Genomic DNA, 24,525 nt, shown 5'->3' on the forward strand with positions numbered 1-24,525 from the left:
AAAAAAGGTTAAACTGTGCTCACGAAAAGCAGATAAGCAGATTCTTTCATTTCAAGCTAATTTTCGTTTGGGACGGGGTGTGTGTGTGTTCCTGTTTTAGACTCTGGCCTGAAATAAAAGTAACAAAAGAAACAATGAAATGGGAGAAAAGAGTACCACACACACCTCTAGTGCTTACACTGACCTGTGAATAAGTTGCCCCAGGTTTTTGGAGTCAATTTTTGTTTAAAATCCCTAGACATATACAAGAATATATGCAGTTAATAAAATGCACATTGTTAATACATGCCATTTCTAGACTGCATGAAAATCTCAAGCTCATTCATGAATGTTTTTGTTAAAAAATTTTGAATCCTGGCTTTTAATTTTGGATGTTTGCTTTTAGTTTTTTATAATTTGCAAGTTGAAGATATAAATCAAGTTCATGATACTGCTCTCGTGTGAGAAACACACATGTGAAAAGATGACATTTTGACCATTACAGAGTTATTGTTCATTCAAAACTATTTATGTATGATTATTTTTTATACATTTAGTTTGAAAATGAAAAGCTAAGCCTAAAACTAGAAGATAAAATACATGAACATAAAGATCTTCTAAAAGAGTAAGTTTACCGTTGCAGAACAATATACATAATCTATAATTTTATAGGCAAGTGGTTTCTCAAATGCTCAATGGTCCATAAATTTGAAGATGTGGTATTAGAATGTTTCATCTGGAACACCTTTATGTTTTCATAATTATATGGAATCTGATATGTCAACAGTTAAAACATGAGTAAATTGTGCTCTGATAAGACATTGTAACTAAATGGAATTGCCCTCACTTGCACACAATGCATTTAATGAGCCATGGAGTTTAATGATTATTTCTGCTATCGTGTTTATATATTTTTGTACCAGTAAGACCAGGGGAGATACTTGACTTCATACTGTAGACTTTGTATTGTTATAAAATTCAGTTGAAATAATTCCCTTTTTGGGATTTCACATATAGATTAATTTTCTTTGTAAATGGAGCCCCCGGTGGCGCAGTGGGTTAAAGCACTGAGCTGCTGAGCTTGTTGATCGAAAGGTTGCAGGTTCGATTCCGGGGAGCTTCTGCCAACCTAGCAGTTCGAAAAGATGCAAATGTGAGTAGATCAATAGGTACCGCTCCGGCGAGAAGGTAACGGCGCTCCATGCAGTCATGCCGGCCACATGACCTTGGAGGTGGCTACGGACAATGCTGGCTCTTCGGCTTAGAAATGGAGATGAGCACCACACCCCAGAGTCAGACATGACTGGACTTAATGTCAGGGGACTACCTTTACCTTTATCTTAAGATATGAAATAGTATTATAATTTATAATAGTAATAGTATTTATAATAGTAATATAATTAATTTTCTTCCAGAAACAATACAACAAGACATTTCTGTGACTTGCTCAAAGAAAGGTTTATGCAGTCAGTGGAGAAATCCAACAAATGTAAATATCTTTGAATAGTGTTTATATAGTTGGTAGTTATTTGTATTATCGTGGCATCATTATCATCTAAAAGAGTATACAGTGCAAAGGGCTTTTTTTAGGAAGTTGTATAATATTTTCATAAACTATGTTGTTTCTCATTTCTCCAGGAATTACAGTAATTCCTTGTTGTCCGTTAGCAAAGAATTCAATCTATTAATTTTAAAAATATGAATGAGGAAATGTTGTTTTGGTTCAGTCAAACTAGTTGGGAGCATTGCTACTTAGTTACATTGCTCTTCTGGAATCCAGTTTAAGAGCTAGAACAGGCATGGGCAATCTTTGGCCCTTCGGGGTTTTTGGACTTTAACTCCCACAATTCCTAACAGCTGGTAAGCTGGCCATGATTTCTCGGAATTGTCTGTACTCTTTTGCCCATGCCTGAGCTAGCAGATGGATCAAGCAAAAGAAGTTTGTTAAGTCCCCTTCTGCCACCATGCAAAGCTTTGGCAAGGACCTGCAATAGAGGCTCAGTTCTAATTGTCACGGCCTCACACTCTCAGAGGATAATAGAAAGGCCATCCTCCTTGTGTCCTAGTCAAAAGCTGAATAAACCACATTCACTTAACCGGCTTGCTGGCTCTTAAAAATAGCATGGATGGCGTTTGCAATTTTTACAGTAAGATTACATAGTATTAGTGAATACAGAGCAGTTATGAATCATAACTCTAGGAAGCTCTTAGCATTCTGAGTTGTTGTGAGTCTTAGGTGTAAAAATATAGTGTCTGAAAATGCACCAATAGTTGAGAAATTACATTGGAATGATAAATATTTTTCTGCATTGCCATTTTGTCACTTTTTAATCAAAATTTGTTACTTATCAATATGCTTTGTCAGTTCCATTGTCAATTTTGTTTTAGATGAACAAGAACGAGAAGAAACCAGACAAATGTATGTGGATCTTAACAATAACATTGAGGTAATATTCCACATGCAGGAAGCAGCATTTTTCTGGTCCTTCTATTCTGCACAAAATACTTGTTGTCACCTATTTCTGTACAGAAAATGTTTTATGCACAAAACAATTAGGTGTTCTGTGCTGTAAATGAGTGCATTCCAAAACATCCCAAGACTTTATTTGCGCCAAATACACAAGCTTTATTGATAGTAAATACTACAGCAGATAAATACTACAGCAGATAAATTTTAGCAGGGAACCATCCACCCTCTTTCACTGATGGGGCTCAGCATTCTTTCACAGCCATAAGAACTTCACCCATAAGAAATGAATTCTACACAGACAACCCCCAGCTAGAAATTAATTTCCCCATAGCTGGCTATATGGGACCTCTGGGCTGTTGTGCAGGCCAATAGAAAATGGACTCTTAACAGTTCTATAGTGAAGAGGCAAACTAAGAAAATCAGTGTGCAAACATTGTGTTAACAGGTGTCGAAGAGGGAATTCGTACCCCCAGTCTGTTCTCAGTCGTCATATCTTTTCCCAGACTCAAACTTCCAAGATTATATATATATATATTCCACATTTAGGCCATAAAAAGTAAATGCACTAGTATGGGGGATAGTTAGTTAAGCAATTTTTTAAACTTTGTAGTGGATCATTTTATTTGTTTCCTTAATAATTTTTTCCAATAAGCCTGCACCAATTTGCAAGACCACCACACATGGAAAAACACCCCTTTCTTTATTTTACACCTCCAACAGAATCGTGATTGCGAATTATCTATTTTGACTAGGAGAGCTGGGGTTGTATAGCACCTGTAGAACAGTTTATATAATTGTCTCTAATTGAAAATGCAACTGAAAATTTGAAACCTTTGTTCCACAGGTATTCCCATTTATCAAGATCTATATTTCTCTCTAGATCTTTTGCCCATGAAATTATGGAGGCTTTTACTCTGTTGTCTTCCAGGTTATATAGCGTAAGATATATTTATACAATCTAGATATTAAACCTTCCCCCCCCTTTTTCTAATATAGTCCCAAGTTCAGATTTTTTTTGAGGTAACCTTTTCATCTTTTTAAAACCTTTTGTATAATTGGTGATACTGGAACCAGTCTTTAATGCCAAGTTCTTCTTTTCCCCCTCTGTGCCCATTGGCTGTTTAGTCTGATAAGAAATTCACCATATGTCCTTATTTAATTCTGGTGGGTCTCACAATGGCTTCTAATGGTCTCAGCCACAGGGGTGTTTTCAGTTCCATGCTTAACTTGTATCTGTTCCAGACATCTATATAAAGCTTCTTCTGATTATATATTTGTTAAAATCCTTATTTAGTTAAAATCCTTATTTTCTCCAAGTAACCCCATCTTACATGATCAAATGCTTTTTCCTCATCCAGAAAGAATAATACCAGATCTTTATTGGAGACACTCCCTTCTACCGCCAGCATGTTCAGAATTGTTCTGACATTCTGACTCAAATGTCTGTCTGATAGGACATCCCGCTTGGTCCTTATGAATAATCTTTGCTAGCACTTGTTTAAATCTACTAGCCAGAATTGTGGCAAATAATTTATAGTCACAACTCAGTAATGAAATAGGTCTATAATTTTTAATTTGGTCCAAATCCTTATCTGATTTTGGGATTAGTATTATTGGGCATTTCCCCCCAAGATTCTGATATCTCTCCTTTTTCCAAAACCTTATTCACTACTGGCACATATATTGGTATTTTATAGTAGAGTGCTGAAAGGTCATCCGGATCATGGTCTTTATATGGTCTAAGCTTATCTATTGTTTACATTAATTCATCCAATGAGATTAATTTATCTAGACTGGCTTTCATTGCTTCTGTTAGCCTTGTAATCTGAGTCTCATTTACAAATTGTGGGGTTTTGCCTATATCTTCCTGTTCTTTTTTATATAACTTTGAATAATGATTTTGAATGCCTTCCAAATTTGCTGCAGAAGTTAAGCCTATTGTACAGGATTTTCCTCTCAATGCCATTAGCAATTGGCAAATTGTATTGCTGGTGTAGGTTTTTCAATTCTTCAGAAAATTTCCCTTTCACCCCCTCTGTTTTCCTCCAGCTCTACTTCCTTTCCTCTAATCTTGGATAACAGCTCTAGTTGTGCTTTATTATTACCTTTATACCAGATCAAATTTTGCTGAAGTAATACCCCTCTTATTATAATTTTCTCAGCTTCCCAGACCACTTTCTCTGTTAGGTTGTCTTTAGTGTTCTCTTTCAGGTAGCGTTTTTTTCTGTTCTAATTTTGTCCCTGTGAGTTTTTATCCTCAGGATATAGTTGTTCGTTCTTTATGCAGCCTTACTACTGCTTTCACCTCATAATTTCAGTTAGAATCAGATTGTGGTCTGCAAATACCCTTGATAGGATCTCTACCCTTTCTGTCCTACAGATGATGGCTTTTGTATCAAATACCATATCAATTTGAGAAGCAAAAGAGTGTCTGTGAGAATAAATTGTAAATTCCCTCCTAATTGGGTTGAGGGTTCTCCAAATACATGTTCCATGGATGTATTTTTCTCATAAAGGGCCCTGGTAGTTTACATTCTTTCTTATCTTTTTTGGTTCTGTTACTCCTGTCTAGCTTTGTGTCCATAACTCCATTAAAGTTGCCTATCCAAATCATATATGCTTCACCATTTTCAGCTAATATACCTGTAAGTAACTTGTAGAATTCACTTTTTTTTGTATTGGGGACATAGATTCCAACTAGAAGAACCATTTTGTCCTGGATGAGGATCTTAATTATTAGAATCCTACCCTCCTTATCCGAGAAGATTACTTAAGGGTTCAAACTTTTCTTAATTTAGAATATGATTCCATTGGGTTATATATATATATATATATATATATATATATATATATATAATTACATGAGGTGAATAACCTGCCCAATTTTTCTTGTTTTAGCAAATAGGTGTTTTTTCCTATTATGTGAGATTCCACTAAGCAGGCTATGTCAGACTTAACTTTCTTCAAAAAATGGAACACTTTCTTGTGTTTAGACCCACTATTTAAACCATTCGAGTTACAGGAAATAATATTCAGGAATTTGGTGCACATTTTACCAATATCCTGCCTCCCCCCACCCCCTCCCAAGGCTCGTCTCCACCCTGAGATAAACTTAAGATGTATACATAAATATCATTCTCAAACCCAGTCTATTCTTTCTCAGTTTCTTCCTCCACAGCTTCTCCCTCTTCTTCCACATCATCTTTCTCCTCCTCAGGGTCCTTATCTTCTTCTGCCTGGAGCTGCCGAGTTTACCACAAGTTCTCTTTCTTGTTTCGTTGTCCTTGTCTTTCTTGTCTCTCTTCTCCTGACTGGGGTTTTTCTTCTGTTGGAATTATTGTTGAACATAGGTTCAACATGAGTCAGCAGTGCGATACTGCATCAAAGAAGGCAAATGCTATTTTAGCGTGTTTCCAGGCAGTATTAAAATCTGTGCCAAAATGGATTTAAAAACCCATTTTGGCACATATTCCTATCACCACTCTTCCCAAAAAACCCGGGCTTTTCAGAGGTTGGGGGTGGCTATATGCCACCTTGATTAAAATACGGATGGCATGCAGCCACCCCGAAGCATCCCAATTTCTCCCTAAAAATAAAACCAAACATACCTGCCCACTATAACTTTGCTCCTTGCATCTTCATGAAAAATCCCTCCCTGGCCTCCCCCTCTCCTGGCATGTCATTTCCTTGCACCAGGAGGGCACGGGGAGCAAATTTATGGCAGCCAGGTAAGTTTTATTTAATTTTAGGGGAAAATTTGGAGTTTGTGGAGGGGGGAGGGGGTGGGTGCTATCTCAATCTTTTGGGCTCCATGAGTCCAAAAAACCAAGATGGCTGTGTGGATTCGGCCCAGGAATTGTGTGATGTGGTCCACAGGCCCAATCCTCACAGCATCCACACCGATCCGGATCTTAAGATCTGGATCTTACCAGATATTTAATTAATTCATTTTTACCAGAGCCGGGGATATGGGCCTGTCTGGACAGGTCCTCAGTTTGCATTAATAGAAACTAGACCCCATCCACATTGATCATGCAGTGCAGTTTAAAACTAGTTTTGAGGAAAGTGGTTTTGCTGTGCAAATGATTACATAGAAAATCCTGGAACTGGATGTAGGCCCAGATGGTCATTCCACAGGCCACAAAGCACTAGTGCACATTAAGGGCTTTCTTTTGGATACTTTTGTGGAAGTTTATTGTACAAGCTTCAAATTACATTAAATTGCCAGCATAGATGGGGCCATAGTTTACAAGATGAGGAAAGTGCTAATCCCAATGTATTCTATGCTGGTCAGGAGTTCTGTGTTCAGTACTGACACCTCATTTTAAGACGTATATAGACAAAAGAACTATGGACAGAAGTTTGCAACACTGTTCAGGAGGTGGCAACAAAGTGCGTCCCAAAGAAAAAGAAAACAAAGAAGGCAAGATGGTTGTCTGCGGAGAGGCTGAAAGTAGCCCAAGAAAGAAGGAAAAGCAAAAGGAAACAGTGATAGAAAGAGATATGCCCAATTAAATGCACAATTCCAGAGGTTAGCCAGAAGAGATAGGAAACTATTTTAAAACAAGCAATGCATGGAAGTGGAAGAAGACAATAGAATAGGAAGGAAGAGAGTCCTCTTCCAGAAAATTAGAAATATCAGAGGTAAATTTCAGTTGAAAATTGGTATGATCAAAAACAAAAATGGCAAGGACCTAACAGAAGCTGAAGAGATCATGAGAAAGTGGCAAGACTATACAGAAGATCTGTATAGGAAGGATAATAATATCGAAGATAGCTTTAATGGTGAGGTGAGTGAATTACAACCAGACATCCTGAGGAGTGAGGTTGAATGGGCCTTAAGAAGCATTGCTAATAACAAGCAGCAGGAGACGACAAGATCCCAGCTAAATTGTTTAAAATTTTGAAAGATGATGCTGTCAAGGTGATGCATGCCATATGCCAGCGAATATGGAAAACACAAGAATGGCCTTCAGATTGGAAAAAAATCAACTTACCAAAAGAGGGAAATGCTAAAGAATGCCCAAACTTTCGTACAGTGGCACTTATTTCCCATGCCAGTAAGGTAATGCTCAAGATCCTGCAGGGTACACTCCACCAATACATGGAGCGAGAGTTGCCAGATGTCTGTCTATCTATCTATCTATCTATCTATCTATCTATCTATCTATCTATTTCTGTTTTATTGGCTGGTCTAAAGCCTTTGGCTATGTAGATCATAATAAATAGTGGGAAGTTCTTGACAGAATGGGGATACTAAATCACCTAGTCTGTGTCCTTTTTTTTTTTTTGTCGTGTCAGGAGAGACTTGAGAATCTGCAAGTCACTTCTGGTATGAGAGAATTGGCCGTCTGCAAGGACGTTGCCCAGGTGACGCCTGGATGATTTGATGTTTTATCATCCTTGTGGGAGGCATCTCTCATGTCCCCGCATGAGGAGCTGGAGCTGGTAGAGGGAGCTCATCCACCTCTCCCCGGATTCGAACCTGCGATCTGTCTGTCTTCAGTCCTGCCGGTACAGGGGTTTAACCCACTGCACCACCGGGGGCTCCATGTCTGTGTCCTGAGGAATCTGTATAACGACCAAGTAGCAACAGTAAGAACAGACCACGGAACAACAGACTGGTTCAAGATTGGGAAAGTTGTACAGCAGCGATATACACTCTCACCTGACCTACTCAACTTGCATGCAGAACACATTATGCAACGTGTGGGGCTTGATGAATCCAAGGCTGGAGTTTAAATTGCTGGAAGAAACATTAACAACCATAGATATGCAGATGATACCACTATGATGGCTGAAAGTGTGGAGGAACCGAGGAGCCTTATAACCAAGGTGAAAGAAGAAAGTACAAAACCTGGGTTGTAGTTAAACAGTAAAATAAACCCCAAGATTATGTCAACCAGACTGACTGATAACTGGGAAATAGAGGGAGAAAACGTGGAAAAAGTGACAGACTTTGTATTTCTTGGTGCAAAGATTACTGCAGACAGAGTGTAACTAGGAAATCAGAAGACATTTACTTATTGGGAGGAGAACAGTGACTAATCTTGATAAAATAATGAAGAGTAGAGACATCACACTGGCAATGAAGATCCACATAGTTAAAGCAATGGTATTCCCCTAGTAACCTGTGGATGCAAGAGCTGGACCATGAGGAAGGCTGAGCAAAGGAAGATAGACGCTTTTGAACTGTGGTGCTGGAGGAAAATTCTGAGAGTGCCTTGGACCACAAGAAGATCAAACCAGTCCATACTCCAGCAAAAAAAGTCCAACTGTTCGCTGGAGGGAAGGATATTAAAGGCAAAGATGAAGCACTTTGGCCACATAATGTGAAGACAGGAAATCTTGGAGAAGATAATGATGCTGGGGAAAATGACAGAAAAAAGGAAGAGGGGCCGAACAAAGGGCAAGATGGATGGATGTTATCCTTGAAGTGACTGGCTTGACCTTGAAGGAGCTGGGTGTGGTGGCAGCCGACAGGGAGTTCTGGCGTGGGGTGGTCCATGAGGTCACAAAGAGTTGAAAGTGACTGAACGAATAAACAACAATAGACAGGTTGGAGTGGATTTAGAAAAGGACAATAAGGATAAAGATGTATGGAGAACAAAAAATATGAATTGAGGTTGAATGAGCTTGGTGAAGAGAAGACTGATGGGTGACACAATTGTGCTTTTTAAATACCTCAAGGGTTGAAACAAAGGAGTGAGTGCAAGCTTGTTCTGTGCTGCATCAGTGGATAGAACTAGGGCTAATGATTTTAAGCTAAAGGAAAGAATATTTCAATTTGATATTCGAAGGCAATGGAACCAATGTCTAGGACAGTGATGGACAACCTTTTGAGCTTGGTGTGTCAAAATTTGCCAAAAACCTGACCATAACTTGGGTGGGGTGTCAACTTCGAGAAAAAATTAACGTAATTTTGCAATATTTATAGTTTAAATAAGAAAAATGTATATTCCATGTTGAGTTATGGAGTGAACAATGCTCAAACATGCAGATGTTAAATTTGTAGAGCCTTTTACAAATTTAAGGATGGAATTAGATTGGCTCTTATAAGGTGTGCTTCTCGGTATGCGGCCGCATGTGGCCGCGTGTCATCAAAAATAGCCATGTGTGTCAGTGCTGACACACGTGTCATAGGTTCACCATCACGGGTCTAGGAAGACATCAGAGATCACATCTACCTTGTTACAATAACATGTGTTACTTTTCCCAACATTTCAGTGCGGAAAGGAATCCGGTAATTACATTGAATCTGGATATTCAAAGGAAGAATAGTTCTAGATATCTAAAGAAGCTCCAGATAGTCAGGTCCATTCTTACTTTCCTCAAATGGTTCACTTCTGTTCATTCATACTTCCACATTGTGGTTCTTCGTCAGCACCAGAAGTTTATTAATTTTGCCACCAGTATTTGTATGTAATAATGCAACATATTTATCATATTTTCCACAGCATCATGGCTGTTTATGAAATACTGTAAAATGTTATTCAAGACACTGCCATTAGCCATTTGGTTGATTGATTGGTTGTTGATGATATCTACAAAGAAAATGTTTTATTTAGACTTTCACAGAACACTGCCATTACTTCACGATTTAAGTTTTCAGGCCAATGCCAAAAAGTCAGATCTTTATCCTATTCAACAATTTCACTGACGGGAGTTCTTTGGGACACAAAATTGGGATGGGCATTTTTCTTCTGGGACAGTGTGGAGAAGTTGCATTCTTGGGCATGATTGGTACCCAGGAATTCTCATCATATCACTCACTGAATTTGAAGCTTACTTGATTTTATAGTAACAGACACCACACACATTCGATTTTGACTTCTATCAAATTGTTTGTATTGGACTACAATCCTGCTTCTTTGACTGAATGCAAAATGCTTAGAGCACATCCTGTCATCTTTTGGACATTCCCAGGGTGAACAAACTATACGAATCAACTCAGTTATGCCATTCTGTTTACTAGTAATAGTTACTATAGATGCATCATCATATGGATGAGAGAGCACTGTGATTAATTTCCCATTGTGGTCAACTGTGAATCGCACGTATGGTAATTCCTATGCCTGCGCAGAACAGCTTTCGGAACCTTCTAGAGCAGTGGTTCTCATCCAGATGTTTTTGGCCTACAACTCCCAGAAATCCCAGCCAGTTACCAGCTGTTAGGATTTCTGGGAGTTGAAGGACAAAAACGTCTGGGGACCCCAGGTTGAGAACCACTGTTGTAGAGAGTTATTAAACATTTTTGTCGGTAGCCCCACCCACTTTCCCCCATAAGTATAAGTAGCCAGTGGGAGGGTCTACAGCCTCCAGTTCTCTTCATCCGTCGCCAAAGCATCAGCGAGAAAACCTTCACTCAGACTAGCTTCCCTTTATTGTTTTTTGGCTTGACTCAGACTGCCTGACTTGACTTCTTCTTTGGCCCGGACTATATGTGGACTTGCCTAAATATTTGTCCTTTCTGTCTTGGCTTTGATCTTTCCCTTTTTGACGCGGACTGTTTTTGACCTGTCCTTGCTGTGCCCTGTTTGTCTTTCATTATGCTGGCAACAACGTCTTTCAAGCATTGTGCCAACTGTCCTATCTATTATCCTGACTATGATGGACATTCCTTATGCCTTTGTCTTGGAGAGGGACATCTGTTCCAAGCGCGTGCAGTCTATCAGGCATTTACGCCGCAGACAAAGAAGTATTGGGAGTCTAGATTAAGGCTGCATTATATGAGCGGGCTCTTCTGCCAGCAGCCCCCTCTAAACATCTCCTTGGGCCTTCCGGGCCTTGAAGGGGCTTAAACTAACCTAATTGGCGGCTAAAGTGACAGGGCCTCCTAAAAAAAAGGCAAAAAAGGCCAAGGCCAAGGATTGTCAAGATGGCGGATGGCCGTTATTGCAGTGCTCGAGTCCTGGAAAAGGGCGGGAAGTGCTCCCTCCGAGCCTTTTCAGGCTCCTTTGCAAGTTTCTCCTCACTGAAAGGAGAAGGCGGGCCCCCTCTAGTGGCCTCAGAGCTGCAACTGCAGCATGTGTTCGATCCACCACAGGCAATCAGAAGCAGTCTGTGTCTGTTCTTCATACATTTCGCTGATTATAGGACGTATATGGGAGCCTCCAACTCTTCTTGTGGGTTAAAGTTGCTTAATACTTTTATCCCCGCCACTTAGAGGAGCAAGGATTTGCCAGAGCATTCCAACAAGATATTGTAGTTCTGGCAAAGCTGTTAAAACTTGACAAATCACTCAGCTAACTACATGGAAGCTTGTCACAGCCACTACTTCTTTGCATATATGCCTGGCTCTAATCTTCAGGACTCTCACTGAAAGTATGCCAGCACCAAGGATCTGCCTATGCACAATGATGGTCTTCTGTGCTGGATATCTCACAAGTGGGACTCCCTTTTTCTCTTCCTACCAGCAGGGACTGAGGTGGGTGCCTATTGACCCCTTCTGCCAAAGATCATTCCATGCAACAGCAAGCTTTACTGTACAAGTCAAAACACCTTTACCCAGAAGCAGAGCCATCCCCCTCAGGGATCCCAACAGAGTAAAGGAAGGCAACAGGGCAATTTCAAATGGCGTTTAAGCCACGCCTAGACTGCACGTCATGGAGCGCCTAACACTGTACCTCATAATGCCCTTCAGAGTTTATTATTTATTTATTTACTTTATTTCTATCCCGCTCTTCTCACCCATTTAGGGGACTCAGAGTTCATATTTCTTTCCACTTGAGAGTATTTGAAGTTTCACCTGCTAAGCTTACCTTCCCAAAACTGGGCCCTAAGTATTATTGGGAGTGGATATACTGTTGAATCCAGCAGGTAAGCAGCTGTACGGTGGTCATACTGATCACCTGTTTCTCCCCCTGTTGTGGGAAAGGGGCAGTACTAGTCCTTTACCCTACCACAACCATTTTTCTCTCATTATTTCTGGTCCCCAAATGGAATGGTGGATCTTGTCCCATCTCACGTTTGAGTTCAGGAAGGTACCAACCTTCATCATTCTTCCTTTGCTGAAGAAAAGTATGTGGTTTAAAAACCTTGACCTACCTTCTCTCCTTGATCAACCATGGGTAACATGATAGAGAGCTCTGCATCCCATTTAGTGTTCTACCTTCTGGGATATCAGCTGCCCCTCCCCTCCAAAAAAAGGTGGCAACTTGCTTTTAAATATTGTAGGAGTTGATTTTGCCTGATTTTAAGAACCCAACCACACCACTAGACTGGAGTTTGCACCTCTTTGATGTTTGTAGGGTTTTAACTTTTTATATTGACAGGACTGCAGGGGTGAGGAAATCCCCTAGATAGTTTGTCAAATACCTGAATGATGCCAGTGGCCTCCTGGTGTCTCCTTAGCATTTGTCTTCATGGATTGTGTCGGCAATCTGCTTGTCGTATCAACTGGCTGGAAGAGATCCACCTCAACAGCTATGAGGCAATTTCACGAGATCGATGTCTATGTCTGTGGCCTTCATGAGGGGCATTCCGCGGGACGCTCTGTGCCATGCCACCACCTCCACTTACCTTTGTGTCCCACTACAAACTGGATATGTTCTCCAGGAGAGATGCTTTGTTTGGAAGGGCAGTCCTCTTCTCTGCGGTGGCATGACGCCCACCATCCAAGTTTAGTAGCTTGCTAGTCTACCATATGTACAATTCACAGTTGACCACGATGGGAAAATATAGGTTGCTTACCTGTAACCCGTAGTTTCCCGTGTGGTCACCTGTGAATTCACATATCCCTGTCCATCCTCCCTGCTTGTCATGCCTCCTCCTCCTGTCTGTGTTTTGCGGTGGAAGAGAACTGGAGGCTGTAGCCTCTCCCATTGGCTACTTATACTCAAGGGGAGAGTGGGCGGGACTACCACCAAAAATGTTTAATAACTCTCTAGAATGTTCCAAAATCTATTCTGTGCAGGTGCAGGAATTACCATATGTGTGAATTCACAGGTGACCACTTGGGAAACTACGGTTACAGGTAAGCAACCTATATTTCAGAGTTCATGGCCACAGGTCTCAAGTGAAACTTAGATGCACAGAAATGCTCTTTAGATTCATACAACTATAAAAGCATGCTATGAAGCTATCCAAGTAATATGAGGATCTTTTATTTAAACAAAAATGGTGGTACTCATTAGTCCTTTTCTTGGATCTTACCACTTTTCTTTGGGACTGGTTTCTTCTTTATCATATTCATATCATTGTGTAAACAATTCTTCTCCAAAGTGGAAACTGGGAGAAACTTAATGGTGGGAGGGAGGACTTCCTTGGACTAGTGCCCTTTTCTATCAGTTTCCTCTTCTTTCACTCCAATCTTCATAGACATAGATCAAATGTAATTGTCATGGCTTTATATTGCCCCCCCCCCCCCGCCAACAAATTTCACAGAACTACTTTACCTATCACAAGGGAGAATTCCTGCACCTGTCATCACTTCTAGACCTTCACATACATCATTTGTTGCCAGACCACTCAGGCTGACAGCTTGAAGGATCAATCTTAAATATTTATTTAAGTGCACATTGTGTTTTAGGGCATCAAATTGTTGCTTGTATATAAAGCCACCTTGAATCTCCTCCGGGGTGAGAAAGGCGGGGTAAAAATGTTGTAAATAAATAAATCAATAATCTTGTTTAACTCTAGATGTCTTACAAATTCTGAACATTTGCATTCCTTCTCATAAAAGTTCCTACATCTACAAGTGGAAAAAGTTTTTGGATTTTGCAGCAGTACAGTTGCTATTATTTTATCCACTCATGTATCTATGCTTCTTGAGTTTGATGATTCTCAAGCAGCAAGGTTTCATGTTTTTATCATTCTGACTTTCATCATACCACTCGACCTGGCCCAGCTAATGTGTGTATGTGATTTATGGCCTGTTACTGAATATTCCAATTCAATTATTTGGATTCTATGTATTGTCGAAGGCTTTCATGGCTGGAATCACTCAGTTCTTGTGGGTTTTTTTGGGCTATATGGCCATGTTCTAGAGGCATTTCTCCTGACGTTTCGCCTGCATCTATGGCAGGCATCCTCAGAGGTGACCTCACCTCTGAGGATGCCTGCCATAGATGCAGGCGAAACATCAGGAGAAATGCCTCTAGAACATGGCCATATAGCCCGAAAAAACCCACAAGAACTATTTGGATTCTGTTTGGATTTACAACTTTTTACATTGTTGGATATCGGACACCTCTTCTTGCCACAGTTCCTGTAGTTTTGTCACCTTGGACTGATTCAGTGTGAGAGTAGGACAGCCATGTGGTCTTAGCCACTCATGTTTCTTCATTATTACTGTTTTGACACTGGAGCTTTGGCAAATGCTTGGACTACGTTCTTTTGCTTCTTATCAAGGCCCAACCCACCATCATTATTAAGTCACAGAGACCTAAAAAAAACCCCAGACTATTTCCTTGTAACTCTTCAAGTGGACACATGTAGTCCCACACAACTACCCTTCTCCCCTTTTCTCAGATCCCAGGTTGCTCTCTTGTTGTACTTGGGGAACTGAGGAGAAGAATACAATTGGCAGAACAGAGGATAGGCTGAGGGGAAGAATAGGAATAGGGCAGTTTTCCTATCAAAGCTGCTCAGCTCTCGAACATTCAATTTCTGGCTCTGCTTAGGCCCAAGATCCATTTGCATTGTTCCCCTCTCTAGCGACATGCTACATATGTTGGTCCTCCATAATAACCCTATCTGCTCTTTCAAAAAGATAAGCTTGATTCTTCCTGATATATTGGCATGCCTCTCTTAACAGGTCTTTGACAAACAAGCTCCTTTTTACAAAGACTTTTTACACAAGCTTTTCCTCTTAGCCTCCTCTCTAGAAGGAAGGTTCTTTTAGCATTGTCAGCATTGGGAAGATGATGAAGGTGGGCTTTTGTATTTTTTTGTTTCCAAATATTTATTTGCATCTTTCAGAGAATGATACAGGCCTTTGAGGAACTTCGTGTACAAGCAGAGAACTCCAGATTGGAAATGTATTTCAAATGTGAGAATTTAAAGTTATAATATATGCATTGTATTCAGTAGATTACCACTTTGTTCCACTGTTACAGAATAGAAAAAGCCTAACAATGGCTGATATGAACTGATAAATAATTTGAATAATTATTTTACCTGTTTTCCTGATTGGTCCTATATGACACCCATTTTAAACCCCCTGAAATGGCTAAAAGTGACAAGAAAATGGTATTTAAAAGATAACCAGTAAGGTTGTAGGTTATTTGGTCTAGAATATCTAAGTGTTATTAATATTTTGCAAGCTTTATTTGGTATGTTTTAAACACGTCTAAATAAAAATTGGAGAATCACTTGTATTTTGTACATATTATTCCAGCCTTCTTTTACCATTCTTAGACAGAATCATGTTTGGATTTCAGAAACATTAATTGCCTGCCCTGGCATTCCTGGAAAATTTTAATTTTTTAAGGGCAGCTCCCAAATGGTCATCCTTCTGTGTTTTCTGTTTTTGTTTTTCCTAATTGTTTTGCTATGTTGCTTCAATTAGCATTATGTTTAGTATAAGAATTTTTAAAAAGTTGTGATTTAATTATTATTTTCTTTTAATTCTGGGAAGTAAAAGAAGAAGCAGAAAATATCGCACAGCTTGAAAAAGAACACAGAAGAGAGATGCTTGCCTTGGAAAAACAGGTTTTTACTGTTACTAATATCTGTAGCATCTACAGGTGAATATTCCTTATCCAAAATCCAAATTCTCCTGTCACATGAGTGACTAAGATAATAACACCTTTGCTTTCTGATGTACACACTTTGTTTCATGCATAACATTATTTCTAAAAATAATTGTGCATAAAATTACCATTTGTATAAGGTGTATATAAAATATAAATGAAATTTGTGTTTAAACCTGGGTCCTATCTCCAAGATATCTCATTATGTATATGAAAATATCCCAGTATCTGAAATCCAAAACATTTCTGGTCCCAAGCATTTTGGATAAGAGATATTCAACCCATATATATTATTTGCAGTAACACAACAAGGTCCACAATCCATCTTGTGGCAATATCTTTCTTCATCGTGGTGTCTGTGAAAACACACATATGGTATTTCCTATGCCTGCGCAAACAATTCGGAATCTTCTAGAGCTCTAGATACATTTTTGGTAGTAGCCCCGCCCACACTCCGCAGGAGGTATATAGCCAGTGGGAGGGGCTATTGCCTCAGTTCTTTTGTTCGCCGCTTCTGTAGTAGCTATGAAATCTCTCTATTTTTTGACTAGCCAATTTGTACTTTTTGATCTATTATTGATTATAATTTTTATCTATTAACTATTTTTAGTCTGATAATGTTTTGATCTGGACTGCTGACTATGCTATATATCAGGTCGATATTGGCATCTACCACCTTTTTTGAGATTGTTTAGCCTGTGACGGAAAAATTGCCAGACGGACATGCTACGTGTCTCCTTTGCCTGGGAAGGGCCTCGCGGTTCAGGCTTGCCAGGTGTGCCTTTCCCCTCAAGCTCGCTAGAACTGTGAGTCTGGGCTTTAGCTCTCTTGCATGAGCAGGCTCTTTTCCCCCTCACTCTACTGAGGAAAATGCTGGCTTTGGAACAGTCCTTTTTTCTCATAATGCTGGTGCAGCCTTGAAGGGCCTCTTACCCTCAACAGGAGGTCTGACTCCACCTAGTCAGCCTCCTTGATCAGACTAAAGGCTAAGAAAACCAAGTCCTCCCAACTCCCGCTATCCCAAGGCACCTCCACTGCCTACCGGACTGGGAAAGGCCTCCAAGTGAGCCAACAGCCAGAAAAACCTAAAAGGGAAGGTGATTCAGTCTGTGGCCTTGAAAATGCCAGCGCTGCCCCTGGTAACTGTTCCTCTTGTGGCTCAAAGGTACTTCCCTGTCCCTTGCCGCTCTTGGAGGAAGTGGGAGTGTGGAGGTGTAGTTTCTGCCCAGGCTGCCCCTTGAGACAGGGAGCGCCCTGGCCCCCTGGTGATCACGGCTTGCTGCTGCTGGGAAAGGACTGTGCCTCGGCATCAGCTGCCTCCTTTCCACTGCCGGCGGGCCATAGTGTTGCAGCAGTTGACCTCGTTCCTCACACGCTTGCCACCTGCAGGAGAGGAGCATGCTTTGTTGGCTGGCCTAGCACTGTGGCAGCAGCCCTCTTCCCACCACTGGGAGGGGACTTGCTTGGCCATGAGCATTCTCCCGCTAGCTGGTGGCCCAGGTGCTGCAGAGCCTATTGACTGGTTTGGCTCCCTCAGGAGCAAGGGCAGAGCAGCCCAGTACTGCCCCCTGCCTCTCTACATCCCTCGGGAGCAAGGGCAGAGTGGCTTGGCCACACCTCTTCCCCTCTCCTTCCTTTGGGAGCAAGGGCAGAGTGGCTTGGTACTACCCTTTGCCCCTCTGCCTCCCTTAGAGCAATGGCAATGTGAAAGCAGTCACTCCCCAAATTGCTGATAAAAAGTGCCCTAACTCTGCTCTTGCTGGCTGATGTTGCAGTGGCCTTGCCTCCCCCAAGGGAGGTACGCACACACAGATGTCTCCATCTGTCTTGCCTGTATAGAGTGGGTCGGCATTGACTGCCCGGCACTAACATTGATGGCCTGGAGGGCTCTGAGCTCATTTTGCTGTCCGAGGATTGCTTGCTCTGCATTCCCTCAGTGGAGGTCCCTCAATGACAGCGACCCTGGGACCTGGCCACCAGTATTGGCTGCTGGCACTGCCATTCCCATCTGTGCTGGAGCCATGCACCTGAGGCATCGGTCCCATGGGCGCTCTCCATCCCACTGCCCCCATCAGAACCATATAGGGCAGTTCCATATGGAGTGGCACACCCGGGACATCAATCCTGTGGTGTCAGAGCTTGAGCTTCTCTTCTTTGAGCTCAAGGAGGAGTTGGTCCTGAGGCTCCTCCCATGAGTGGAGGCCCATAAGCCAAATGGACACAAGGTGGCACATGCCCCTCTCCCACTATAGGGAGATGCCGTATGGGAGTCCTTAGTTCCCTCCGAATCAGGGTGGTCTTTAACATTGTACCCCCCACCCCTTATTTATGGGTCTTCTGCCCCAATGCCTCCCACTCTAATGGCTGCCCCAATGCCTCCCATTCTAATGTCTGCCCTTATGCCTCTCACCCTAGAGGCAGCTTCCACTTCCATGGCTACTGCTGCCACCTTTATGGCTGTTCCTCAGGTTACTGCTTCAGAGGTGCCCTCTATGGCTCCTTCTATGGAACTGCACCAAGATCTAGCTTCTCAGCTCAACCAGACCTCGCTCCACCCAGTGGTGGATTCTAACACTGACTATGACTCTTTGGAAAGCACCCCAGAAACTCTGGTTATTCCAAATGAACCGGAGTTACCCTTTCCTGATGAAGCCACTTTTTCTGCCTTGATGGTGTGTATGGCAAGGGCTTTGTTCCTGCCCATGGCTAAAGCACCTGCTCTGGTTGATGAGCACATCTTTCTTTCGGAACAACAACATTCACCAGCACCTCCTCTTATTATTATTATAATTATATATTATATATTATTATTTCATTTTTATCTCGCTTTTCTCCCATGGATGGGATTCAGTATTCACCTACAGTATTGCCCATGCTGTGCCCTTTCTTCTGCAGCTTGCTAGGTCACTGGATTTGCAGCTACTAGGTCACTGGATCTGTGTCCAAGTGAATAGACTCTCGTTATTGAGTTGACCTCGCTTCTGCTGATTAGGTGATTAGGTGGCTTAATATGGTATGTGTGCCATATCTTAGACATATTTAATGTTTATATGTTTACTAGCTTAGATACTCGCCAATGACCAGGTTAGATATTTGGTAATTTGTAACACTATTTATTTCAAACAGTCATTGTTTTTGGATTTTATTAATGGGCCCATTAAGAAAATACATAAGGATGTGGGTGGACTACAGCTCACATCATGCCAGGTTAATCTTCCTCAAACCCCATCAGTACTTAAAGTTGATCATGTTGGGTATGTGGTCAAGATCCATCATTGGTGGGGTTCACAGTGCTCTTTGGATATGAGTATACTGCAACTCCCATCATGCTGAGTAAATCCCTCCAAACCCCTTCAGTAGGTTCTGTTGGTCATGGGAGGGGTGTGTGTGCCAATTTGGTCAAGACCTGTCATTGGTGGGGTTCACAGTGCTCTCTGGATTCAGGGTGATGTACAAGTCCCATCATGCCGGGTCAGTCGCCCCAAAACCCCTGCAGTATGTTCTGTTGGTCATTGGGGGGAGGGGGGTAGTCTGTGTGCCAATTTTGATCTAGATGCAAAGTGAACTACTCTCCTGCCATGCTGGGTCAGTCTTCCCCAAACCCTTCAGTATATTGTGTTGGTCATGGGGGAATCTATGTGTCAAGTGTGGTCCAGATCTGTCATTGGTGAGGTTCACAGTGCTCTCTGGATGCAGTGGGAACTATAACTCCCATCATGTTGCACCAGTCCCCTCAAACTCCTCCAGTATGTTCTGTTTGTCATGGGAGTTCTGTGTTTGGTCCAGATTTATTTATTTATTTATTTACTTTACTTTACTTTATTTGTATACCGCTCTTCTCAGCCCTTAGGCAACTCAGAGCGGTTTACAACAATTTAGGTATAAACAATACAAAATCATTAAGCATTTAAAAGCAATAGTGTCACAAATCATTAAACATCAATATCAATACATCACTACATCAATATAACAAATCCAGGTCTCATCAATGAAATCAGAATCCAAACTCGTTATCCGATATTCCATGTTCCGATAGCCAGTCAATCAATCACACTGCTTAATCGAATGCCTGTTCAAACAGCCAGGCCTTTACTTTCCTCCGGAATGCCAGCAAGGAGGGGGTCGATCATCATCAGTGGGGGGTCACAGGGCTCTCTGGAAGTGGTAGCTAATAGGAAATCATCTACAAACATACACTGTTACTTACATCCTTTCACTTTTATTAGATACATATTTATTTATATTTATATATGTCAATTTTTCATGTTATTAGGTATCACTATTGACAATGCAAAATGGAGAAAAAGATGACAAAATGAAGTACATAAACATTAACTTACAGGAATCAAGAGAGCAAATTGCTGAATTAGAAGTAGTAAGAAGTAAGTGTTTTTATAACTCTACTCCAAATAGCATTTTAAGTATAGAAAACGTGATGCCTGCTAGCTGAAATGGTTTGGATAGTGACAGGTTAGGGAAGAGATCCAGAGGTTTAGCATAGTGGTATGGCTCCTATGGTTAGTAGCTTGTTAATCTCAGTCACAAAAACCATGAAGAATGACAGGTTGTTTATAACTATAGCTCCTCAATTAGTCATCTGTCAACTCACAAACAGCCCCACTTACCCTCCCCTCATTGTGTTCTGCTTCTCTTAGATTCTTGGGCTGCTGCATTTGCAGCCAGGGAACTACAGTTACAGGCAAGCAATCTGATCTTGCCCTTGGAACCTGATAATAATTTTCCTTAGCTGAGATGTTGTTATGCTATGCACAGCTATCTTTTACATAAATGTACCGGTAGATCCAGTTCTATTTTGCATATACCATTAGCTTTGGCTCATCCTTGGTTACACTAAGAATCTGCTCTGTTAGTCAGGGGAGATATAAATATGCTACTTTGCAAAGTGGGGGAATGTCCAGAGGTTTTAAAGCAGAAAATGAATGGCCATCCATCAAGGGTGCTTTGATTATGTTTTCCTAAATGGCAGGGGTTGGATGGCCCTTGTCGGCTCTTCCAACTCTGATTCTATGATATACCAAAAAGACCACACTAATTTGAAGAACAAAAATCTTGTGCAGACTGTGATGTATGCTTTACAAGTCTTGTAAAAATATCTGAAAATATTGTATGTTTAATACTTAAAATTTAGAACAACAAGATGAGATGTTGAAAGAAGCACAATTAAATAAACAGTCCTTGTTGACAGAACTGGAAGAAACTAAAAATTCTTTGAAAAAGACAGAGGTATGATTTTGGATTTTTTTTTTTGTAAATCTAGTAGAAGTACCCAGGTTTAGAACTGTTGGAATCTAAAGTTAAGTCTAGGATAATGATTATTCCAAAAGCCTTCTAAGCCACTTTACTTGATATATGCCCTACCTGACTCACCAGCTGGGCCAAATTGCAGCATGGTGCTGCTGGCTGCCCACCATCTTGCCTCCTTCCTTTGCCACTGTATCCCTTTCCCAGCAAGCTGTGCATTGTGTGCTTGCTTTGGAAGAGGAGAAAACGGCCAGCCAATTGGTTTAAACCATCTGGCTTGTGCTGATTGATATGTGGGAGGAAAACTTGAGGGAGAACATTCTCCCTCTGGTCTGCCTCTTGAGTATTTATTCTAGACCCACCTGTTCCTCTGCTCAGTAGCCTTTGAGCTCTCACCCCACCCACTCATCACTGTATTTTAACTCTATATTGTCTTGTTTTTTTATGGTTTGCTCTGTCACAACTTGAGGGTGGTTGGCATAGCCCCTGAATCCTTTCTTGATGCTTGGTCCTGTCTATTCGTAGACCTTGGAGTTATGGCCCTGTTTCGTGTTGTGCACTTGGCTGTGCAGATGGGCCTGGACCTGAGCAGGGCCTCCCCCTCCTGCTGCACTAATTGGGAGGGGGAGGGGGGTTGGATAGAGGCCATACACAGTGTGGCGATCTCTAGCCGCTTGTGTGGAATTCTTGTCATCAGTACAGCACTCAGGATTACTGATGTTGGATCAAAGACCCATATTAAAATTCAAAACAATTATAAACATCAACATTAAAACATCAGTTGTGTCCTTTGTTATCCCCAAAAGTACATCCCTTGTGGTTATTTGTGTCTTGTGTTTTTGCTGGATGGTGGGAGAGGTAGCCCTGCACATACAATTTCACTTATTCCAGGTTCTTCAAATGACTAAAGGGAGCAGGAGGGGCTCCTATTGCCTGATAAGTTAGGAGAGGGAAATAAAGAGAGGGGAAGAATGAATGAGAACCAGGATGTATGAGAAGAAAGATCTAGAGTGATTAAATGTGTTTCCTCTCTAGTGATCACAGAAAGTTACACAAGTTTGTCACCTACTGCTTAAAGATGATAATCCTTTATAGGCTATAGAAAAAATAATGATAATTATTCAGATAAAATCCGCCCAGAATAATTATTTAGTGCAGACTCCTAATGTCCTTTTAACATTTCACAGCCTTGGAGTTAAGTTGGAAAAAGACAATCACACACACAGTTTCTTTTTTATTGTTGATAAAATAAAATACAAATTAAATGATAACATGCAAATTGTTATAGATAATTTAATCTGACTTGTAGACATTTGTCACAATATGTATGTTGGATAAATTTAACATTACTCTTTATTTTGATTAGGATAATTGCAGGACTTTAGAAACTGAGTTGCAAACTGCAATGAAAACGTTAATTCAAGTCACTGAACAAAAGGAAGTAACAATAGAAGAGCTCAAAGAAACTAAAATTCTTCATGCATCAGATATTGATGAACTACAAAGCAAAGTTTTAAACTTAAATGAATTGCTAGAGAAAGAACAAAAGAGGTAAAATAGTTCTAGTTATAAAAAAGAAAATGTAACACTGATAAAATGTGTTTATAGAATCAGGCAGAATGTGTAGAGTGGGGAACATGTAGCTCTCAAAATATGGCTGTACTGCAGTGCTCATTACCTATAATCAGTGTAATCATTGCACTTAGAATCCAACAGTTTCCATCATTTGGAAATAATTTGGAGTCCATTGTTCATTGCATTTTCTGCTTGTAGGAACTTGACTAGATCCAACTCTGTGCATCTGAAGTCCTCTTCATATTGAGGGAAAGTTTCTCAAAAGATTTGAGAACATATGCCACTCCAGACATTATTAGAATATATCTCCCTAGCTGTATTGACTAGGATCCATGGGAGCTGCAATCCAGGACCATCTAGAAGGCCACATATTCCCCACTATGCCTTTATTTCTGCAACAAATAGCAATTTTGAGGCATATGACAAACGAGAGGGATAATACTTAGCTCGGTGCAGCATGAGACTTGGCAAATCATAACTTCTAGCTTCTCATCAGTTAGGAATTACTTAATCACAATTGAGGCTCTTAAACTGCTCAGTTTTTTTTTTAAAGGAAATAGTTATTCCCTGTCGTGGTCCCTGTGAATCGTACATGTGGTATTTCCTGTGCCTGCGCAGAGCAATTCGGAACCTTCTAGAAAGATAAAATGATAGATTTAAATCAAGCCCGCCCACTCCCCTCCGGCCCCATAAATAGCCAGTGGGTGGGTCCTAGCCTCTCACTTCTCTTATGCCGCAGAGCAGCTCTGGAACACAGGAGGCACGACAGAGGGGAGGATGGGCAGGATTGTACGAATTCACAGGTGACCACTCAGGGAACTACGGTTACAGGTAAGCAACCTATAATTCTCTGTCGTGGTCCCTGTGAATTGTATATGTGGTAGACTTACAAGCTGATGGAAGAGGATGGTGGGCGTCATGCCACTGCTGAGAAAAGGACTGCCCTTCCAAACATCGCATCTCTCTTGGATGTGACGTCCATCTTGTAGTGCGACACAAAGGTGAGAGGAGATGACCAGGTCGCTGCTCGGCAGATTGCATCCAAGGAAACACCTCTCATGAAGGCCACCAACGTGGAAACTGCCCTCGTGGAATGACCTCTCAGCTGGGACGGAGGATCCCTGCGTGCCATCTGGTATGCCAGGCGGATTGCAGAAACGATCCACGAGGAAAGACGCTGGGGCAAAACTGCAAGGCCACTGGCATCCCTCCGGTACTTGACGAACAGCCTGGTTGACTTCCAGAACAGCGCAATCCTGTCAAGATAAAACGCCAATGCCCTACAAACATCAAGTGGGTGCAAATTTTTCTCCAATGAACTAACAGGGCTTTGAAAAAATGCCGGGAGAACTATCTCCTGTGACAGATGAAAACGTGACGCTACCTTAGGCAAAAAGGAAATGTCCGTACGGAGCACCACTTTATCTTTATGAAACCTCAGGTACGGAGCATCATGCCTCAAGGCACAAAGTTCGCTAGCACGGTGGGCCGAGGTTATGGCCACCAAGAAGGCGACTTTCCCCGATAAATAAGAGACATCTACTG

General features: G+C 41.3%; 1 protein-coding gene across 1 annotated transcript in view; it reads left to right on the top strand.

Annotated features, from left to right (window-relative positions):
• SYCP1 (synaptonemal complex protein 1) overlaps positions 1–24,525 on the top strand; it is a 93,004-nt gene that overhangs the window by 6,439 nt on the left and 62,040 nt on the right. Inside the window, exons 5-12 of the mRNA XM_067467063.1 lie at positions 537–604; positions 1,395–1,468; positions 2,368–2,426; positions 15,371–15,440; positions 16,029–16,102; positions 20,417–20,525; positions 21,293–21,387; positions 22,772–22,956. Coding sequence (XP_067323164.1) covers positions 537–604; positions 1,395–1,468; positions 2,368–2,426; positions 15,371–15,440; positions 16,029–16,102; positions 20,417–20,525; positions 21,293–21,387; positions 22,772–22,956 — 734 coding nt within the window. The remainder of the gene's footprint in view (positions 1–536; positions 605–1,394; positions 1,469–2,367; positions 2,427–15,370; positions 15,441–16,028; positions 16,103–20,416; positions 20,526–21,292; positions 21,388–22,771; positions 22,957–24,525) is intronic.

Source organism: Anolis sagrei, chromosome 4 (assembly GCF_037176765.1).
Source record: "Anolis sagrei isolate rAnoSag1 chromosome 4, rAnoSag1.mat, whole genome shotgun sequence".
NCBI lineage: Eukaryota > Metazoa > Chordata > Lepidosauria > Squamata > Dactyloidae > Anolis > Anolis sagrei.